This window comes from Eschscholzia californica, unplaced genomic scaffold, assembly GCF_041429995.1.
Source record: "Eschscholzia californica isolate CP2 unplaced genomic scaffold, dmEscCali1.0.p SCAF_4, whole genome shotgun sequence".
NCBI classification, from domain to species: domain Eukaryota; kingdom Viridiplantae; phylum Streptophyta; class Magnoliopsida; order Ranunculales; family Papaveraceae; genus Eschscholzia; species Eschscholzia californica.
The window spans coordinates 27,492,538-27,500,237 of NW_028238461.1; the positions used below are offsets into that span (position 1 = coordinate 27,492,538).

The 7,700-nt window shown below is 36.5% G+C and overlaps 1 protein-coding gene across 1 annotated transcript; it reads right to left on the reverse strand.

Moving 5' to 3' along the window:
- Window positions 1–1,488: 1,488 nt before the first annotated feature.
- On the reverse strand, window positions 1,489–4,680 carry LOC147543964 (G-type lectin S-receptor-like serine/threonine-protein kinase SD2-5). Its single transcript, XM_086637237.1, has one exon. It carries the CDS (start codon window positions 4,079–4,081, stop codon window positions 1,640–1,642), a length of 2,442 nt encoding a protein of 813 aa, XP_086493363.1. The 5' UTR covers window positions 4,082–4,680; the 3' UTR covers window positions 1,489–1,639.
- Window positions 4,681–7,700: the final 3,020 nt, after the last annotated feature.

The following is a 7,700-nucleotide window of genomic DNA, read 5'->3' on the forward strand; positions in this document are numbered from 1 at the left end:
CTTTCCTTTCCCTTTTTGTAATTCCATTATGTTGTAATTTCAATGAATATTTCCTTAAATTCCATGTATAGCTAATTCATCCATCTAGGATTGTAGATGAAACCAATTTTAGATCTTTTTGAGATATGTTGTTTGATTAGTTAAATCTTTTGATTGTGCTTTAATGTCTATTTTCTTATACATGATTATAAAAGGTTTTATCAAGAATATCTTCCGGAATTTAAATAGTTCATTATTATAAATTTCGAGTTATAATGAAAGAGGTTTATTTGATTAATTGCATATGTTAGAAAGTGAATTAATATGGTGGATTCTAAAATCCTAAATCTTTTCAGATCTTGCTTACCTCCTCTTTAATTTGTTATTGTTTTCTCATTAAAATCAATTTCAAAACAATCAATTTTACGAATGGGGTGTTGATCGACCCCGGACTTCTTAGAATTATTATTGCTTGACCTCGTATACTTGCAGATAAAAACCCATTTTGGGCTTATCAAAGACCTCAGACCAACCAGCTGATATTTTAACAAAATTTGTTTCAAGTCAAGCCTTCAATAACTCACTTGTTAGACTAGACATATATGATGTCTCATGTCTTCGTCTACCTTAAAGGGGAGCATAGGCTTGATATTTTATTGTAGAATATTGGTTGTAATCTTGTGAATTATTATTTAGTAGAAAATGAAGAAATCAAATCAAAATTCATATAATCAAATATTATGAATAATTTAGAGATCATATGAAATCAAAGAATTGGCATCATATTAGCTATATATTTCAAATAATATCTTCTTCTTTGTAAGTCATAAATATCTGTAATCTTCTTCTTTGGTAGTCTATAAAAATCTGTAAGAGGATTATAATGAAAGCTACTACTTCATCACTTTTGGAGTTTCTAGTTTCTATTTTTAAAGTTCTGATGCATCTGCATCAAATGATTGTCCCAAATTTATGTTGATGAGGGACTTACCAGAAAAAGTTGTATCTCTAATGAGTCTCTTTTTGTACTGGCACAAATGGTGTGAAAGTTGGCTAATTTCCTTTATCTGCAGTTCAAATTTACTAAATTCCAAGCAATAACTCTTAAATTTACTAAATTTCAAGCAATAACTCCTAAATCTCAATTCTTCAAATTCCAAGCAATGACTTTGGTTTAGTTCAAGAGGTAACAACTTCTTTCAACCTACTCCCACCAGCAAACCAAAGAATTATATCTATCTTAAAGGAGCCTCCCTTTACATTCATTTGATGCTCGATTCAAAAAGTAAAGCTACAATGACTTTGTGTCCATGTTTTGTCGAACTCTTTCGTCATCACTACATAAGTGATACGCATAACCATCTCTCAACAAACTTTACATTAGTAATAAGTTTGAGATTTTATAATTTTAATAACTCATAAAGGCTCAAGCTGATGCGTGACGGGTACACATTATCGTGCTTTTGTAAAACCTTGAAGGTAAAATGGATTAAACTGCACAGATGAGCATTTTGTAAGAAAATTTCAGATTTTATATCATTATTAACTTCAACAATATACAAGAAATGCTAAAGATGAGATCTTTGTATATGTGAACTGATTCATCCTTGGACACTCTAAATATGCATATTATATCTATGTTTTTAGTACAGAAATACTGTTATCTAGGGCCTGATAGTCGAACAGCTGAAAGATATGCGTCACTGTTGCAATCCGAAGGTCCAGATGAAGTTCCATCTTCACTTATCGATTTAAAGAAACTTGAATAAAGACGATGTCCCATTTGTGATGTTGCTGGAGGTTGAGGAATGAAGCAATTACCGTCGAGCATTTGGACTACTTTACTCATTGATGGTCTTAAATGCATATCTTCTTGGATGCACCACAAAGCCACTTTGATTGCATTTGAAACCCTCTCATCGTCTTTGCTGATTTGTAAGTTTGGGTCGAGGATTTCAACAAGTTTACCCTCTTCGGCCATTTTTAAAGCGTAGGAAGGGAAATGAGCTTTCTCTGAACTCTCCGACTGATCAAAGTTCTTCCTACCACCGATTATCTCAAGCAAAACCATCCCAAAACTATAAACATCACTCTTCTCTGATATTGCATAATTTGTGATCCATTCAGGTGCTAAGTAACCTCGTGTACCTCTCAAAGTGGTGAATACATTGCTTTGTTCTCTAGACATCAACTTTGCTAAGCCAAAGTCGGAAACTTTGGCTACAAAATTTTCGTCAAGAAGTACATTTTCGGGCTTTATATCACAGTGGACAATCTTCAATTCGCAGTCTTCATGAAGATATGCTAATCCTTTTGCAGTACCCAAAGCTATACTGAATCTAGTATCCCAATCCAACTTGCAACTTCCATTATTTTTCTTGAAAATCCATTTCTCCAAAGAATTGTTCGCCATGAACTCATAAGCAAGAAGACGATGAGTCCCTTCAGCACAGAAGCCTCTAAGCTTGACTAGATGAATGTGGTGAATGCTTCCAATGATGCCGACTTCAGCACGAAACTCTTTTGTACCCTGACCAATTCCTTCCAATTTCTTTACAGCTACTTCAGATCCATCTTTAAGCGATCCTCGGTAGACTGATCCAAATCCTCCTTGACCAAGCTTCACAGTGAAATTGTTTGTGGCTTCTTCAAGTTCTTTGTAACTAAATCGAACTGGCGTTCCAGCTAAATTTCCTAAGAAATTATCTTCTTCAGAGTCATCTTCTGGATGTTGATCGAGCAATCTATTCTTTTTCTTGTGGTACCAAAATGCCAAATAGAACAGAATAGCTATAATTAGTACCGACCCAATAACTATGACAATCACAAAAGGAAAATGTTTCTTTTCACCTTCACTTGACTTTTCTGAAACCTTAATATAGGAAACAAATCCAGAAGAACCTTGTTTAGCATATTGCAAGCTTCCTATCTGATTAAATAGGTAACAATTTCCTGAACTTGTTTCGAAGAATAGAGCAAGACACGAACAGTTCTTGAGGCAAACATCCTTGCAACCATTCAGATCAGATTTAGAAATAGGATGAACGAAGTCAAGTGAAAAGTAATCAAGTTTATTACCGACGCTTATCATCTTCATTGGACCCAAAGAGTTCTTACATGAAGAGACAACCCCAGGATTGCAATTACCAAAGGAGCTAAGAACTTCGGGGCACTGACATTGGTTGTCACCGCTGCAAACATAATATGGATTACAAGACTCTGGCGTGCTGCACGAATCTTGAGGTATCTTTGTATTTTCTGCTGTATTTGATCCTCCATTCTGAAGATTATAGAATGAAACGAACCCATCGTTGCCCAAAACAGCTGCCCATGTAGCGTTAGGATCAGAGTTCGAGGAGAAGATAAACTGCGACAGTAGATCCTTTTTCTGATCGAAGAATCTCCATGAATTAGATTCTAGGATTGTAGAATCAACATCCCCACCTATTTGATTAACGGTTTTTCGATTCTCATGCCGAATAGACCAGTAAGGTTGTGGGGTTTGAAAACTAGCATAGAGAAGCAAATCTCCTGACTGAATTTCAAGATAGTAGCTTAGATTAGCAGAGTTGCTATCACTTATAAGTTTCATCCCTTCTGTAAAATCTTGACCCGATAAAAGTGTGTTAGTTGGATGGCTAAAGCTCTGCCAAATCGGGGAACGATTTTCTCCTATCAAGACCAAGTTTCCGTTGTTCTGTAATTCCAAGGAAATGACTTCTTTATCTGCTGTTTTTGTGGACCAAACTTTGCTTCCACCACTTTCCAAGTACAAATTTCCATTCTTCTCGAAAACAAACTTATCCGAGTTACGAACAGGGGAACCTCTGTTAGCAGTCCAAATTATTCTTGAAGTTGGCATATGAATAACAACTAACAGAAACAAAGTCACATCCTGAGATGTTGTTGTCAATCCAAAAGCATAATTTGAGTTGTTAGATAATAGAAACAACCCACTATTATCAACCCAAGTCATTTGAGATCCTTGAAAACCAGGATAAATTTCGCCGAATTGACGAACACTTGCAACACATATATCACATAGAGAAAAAAGGATCAAGATCAAAGATCCAATACAAAAGATAGTAAACCTAGTTTTCATGGTTCAGCCAAGTTCCCAAAATGGGTGAAGCAATTTAAGAAGGAAAATGAACCAAAACTTGAAGAGCTCAAAGATTTCTAGTAAACCCAAATCTCCTCTAACAGAAATATCATCACCTTATCAAGAACTATATACTTAACCAAGAACCTAAATTAAGGAAAATAAATTTCAGAGTTGAACTACAAAACTAAACTAAAAGAAACTTAACCACTGACCTCACTAGTTTAAGTTTTGCTTCTGTTGCAGAAACAAATTTGGTTATGGATCTTGGGTCTCTTTCATAGTTTCTAAACTAATGACAAAGACGGAGCATTAAAAACAAATAAAATTTCTCTGATCTCTCTCTCTCTCTCTGTCTTGAAGTTTTACAGCTGGAGATTTGGTGATCTGTGGTTGTGGGATTTGAAGTTTCTTGATGGTTTAAAACTGAGGAAGGTGGTTTTGATGTGTGGACAAGTTTTTCTGGATTTGGGTTTTAATTCAATATTAAATTAGTTTGGGATTTGAAATGATTTTTTCTTTGTTTAATGGAGTTAGATGAGAGATTGGAGTGAATGCTGTTGGAAAATTTATGACCAGGTTGGGTGGAAATATTAGGATTTTAGGAAGAGTCCAGTTTTCTTAACTAATTACATAATAGTCTACGTTGACAAGTATTTACTCTCTACTTCTCATATTTGTTATGTGTGGGCTCCACGGAAGTCATAGTATTTCTTGTCAGGTGAGGTTGCCTATGTTAAAGTTGCAATTTGAGGCCACTTGCTGACAAAGAAGCTTCCAAAATCATGTGTAACAAAGTATAGATTATTGGTGTAGGTTGTAGGGGTAATAAGGGTGTGATAAAGATGATCATCACATGCATTTCTAACTCTACAATGGCCGTGCTTGTCAATAGTCGTCTAGGGCTAAATTTTGGCCCGGTAAAAATATTCGGTAAGGCGATCTCCTCTCCCCTTTTCGGTTCACTTTGGTTATGAAAGGTCTTAACCGAATATTAGATGATAATATTCAGGCTAACGCTTTTATCGGCTTTCCAACTAGAGACCGTGACCTTATCATCAAACATCTTTTGTTTGCTGATAACTGTATCATTTTTCGCAATTCTCACTCCAAATTAAAACGTATGATCATTAGACATTTCAAGGTTAGACATGCCTCCCTCTCAGATAAATATCTCGTGGCTCAACTTTTCATCGATGCTAATAAAATGAAACTTTCTAATTCTTTGATTGATCAAATTCAGTCAACATTATCCAAGTGGCAAAATAATTTTTTATCACAAGCTGGTCGTACTGTGGTTGTCTTGGCAATTGCAGCGGTCGTTTCCCAATACTAAATGCAACGGTTTGTCATTCCAAAAGGCGTATGCAATCGCATTAAGACGTCTCAAAGGTCTTTTTGATGGGGAAAATTCAAAGGTTTATGCACTGTGGCTTGGCCCTCCATATGCCGACCGAAAAAGCTTGGAGGTTTGGGTCTTCGTGATTCTTATCTTGGTAATCAGGGCATCCTTGGAAAATTAGCTTGGCGCCTTCTTGTTGAGCCAAACGCTACTATGCTCAACTCTTGAAAGCTAAGTATTTTAACAATACCAAGAACCCGGGTCCGGCTAAGGAGGAGAACTCCTGGATATGGAAAACCATCACAAGGCAGATAGCAAAAGTCAAGGCCTACTCTATATGGGAAGTTGACAATGGCACGCAGCTTACAATCTAGAATGATTATTGGATTCCAAATCAACCACCTCTTGCAGTCAACACTCACAACTCCCCGTATATCACGGTGTCTCAATTGATCCAGAAAAACAATAAGGATGATACCTTACTCTCTTCCATCTTCGTTTCCAATATAGTTAATCTTATTAAAACTTTTCCCATTATTGAAGGAGGACATGAGGTACTATTAGATGGACGCTCACTAAATCTGAGAATTACAACGTAAGTTCGATGTATCATCAGATGTTAGAGGAGAACATTCATGATAACCACAATGATTTCAACTAAAACTTTATTTGGAACATTAATACTATCCCAAGAATTTCACTCGTCTTAGGGAAATGTTGTACTGATAGTTTACCTGTTCGTCATCGCATTGACAAATATATTGGTAACATTTCGACTTGTTATTTTTGTTATGAAATCGAAACTTAAGAACACGTTTTACTTCATCGCAATTTCGTTAGAAATATTTAATTTTATTTTAATATTTCATTCTGCTTACATTTTATATTTAAAGGAATGGGATTCAATAAATTTTCAAATTGAGAATCAAATTGATGATTGAAAGTGTTCTAAAAACTCAATTTGATTGAATTTCGGACTAATCCATGCTTGATTAAGTTGATAGTTATGTTTAAAAGAGTTTTAAACATAAGAATTTGATTGATTTTGAATGGGATTCAAGAATTTTTCAAATAGATTTCAAAATTTGTTCTTGGAAGAGTTTCAAAAACCTAGAATTTTGATCTAAAATTGGTTTGATTAAGAGTTGTTTTTAAGTTTTGGAAACTTTTGAATAACAAAAATTTGGAATTTTAGAAGTGTTCTAAAAGGAGTTGTTTTGAGTTTAGAAAACTCCCAAAAACAAAATTTGGAAAATTTTAAGAGTTTCTAAAAGTTTTGAAAATTTTTAGAAGTGTTCTAAATGGAATTTTAGAAAGAGTTTTAAAATTGGAAAATAGCAACTTAGAGTTGCATAAGAAAAAAAAAAAATTTTTTTTTTGAAACTAGGGTTTTGAAAAACCCTAGTGTCCGGCCAGGAAGCTTCCTGGCCGGACCGGAAGCTCCTGGACGCGTCCAAAGCAGCTACAACCAGAAGCTCCTGGACGCGTCTTCTGGACGCGTCTAGAGCAGCTACTGGGGACGCGTCTTGGAGACGCGTCCAGGTCGCGATCAGCAGCTGCAAGGGAGCTTCCTGGACGCGTCTGAGACGCGTCCAGAGCTCTCAACCAGACGCGTCTTGGAGATGCGTCTGGGAGGTTCTGGGTGTCTCGGACTAATCCGAGACACCTAGTGCTGGTCCGGTCCAGCATCAGACACGTCTAGGACGCGTCTGGTACATGGACTAGCGTCCTGGCTCCGGCCAGAACGAGACCAGGCCTTGATAGGCCTCGGCCAGGACATGCCGGCCCTATGGGCCGTGCTATGTCTGGACCTTGTCCGAGCCCTTTTGTGGGCTTGGGCCGGGACTTGTCTAGGACTTGTCCCGGGCTTTTTCGAGGCTTTTCGGACCACGAAAAGGGACCATCATTCGAGTGGGAGTTTTTTGCCAAAATTTCTTCCGATTCCAACCAAATAATTCCAAAATCAATCCGGGCCATCCAGAAGGCCAAAACGGATTTCTCTTTAAATTGATTTATGAAATCATTAAGAATCGAACCAATATTTTTCCCGAAATTGACCCGAGCTTTCTCGAGCCCAAAACGGAGTTTTTCTTAAAGATGATTTTAGAAATCATAAAAGATAAAACCGGAACGCACCATTAGTTGAATTCTTCGAATTTAGACTTAAGGTCCGTAATGTGACATGTGATGTCAACAAAAGTATCTCCCAAGATAATCATGCATATATAATTCTTAGCCTTGATATATTATATGATTGCATGTGATGTGAATGTGAGA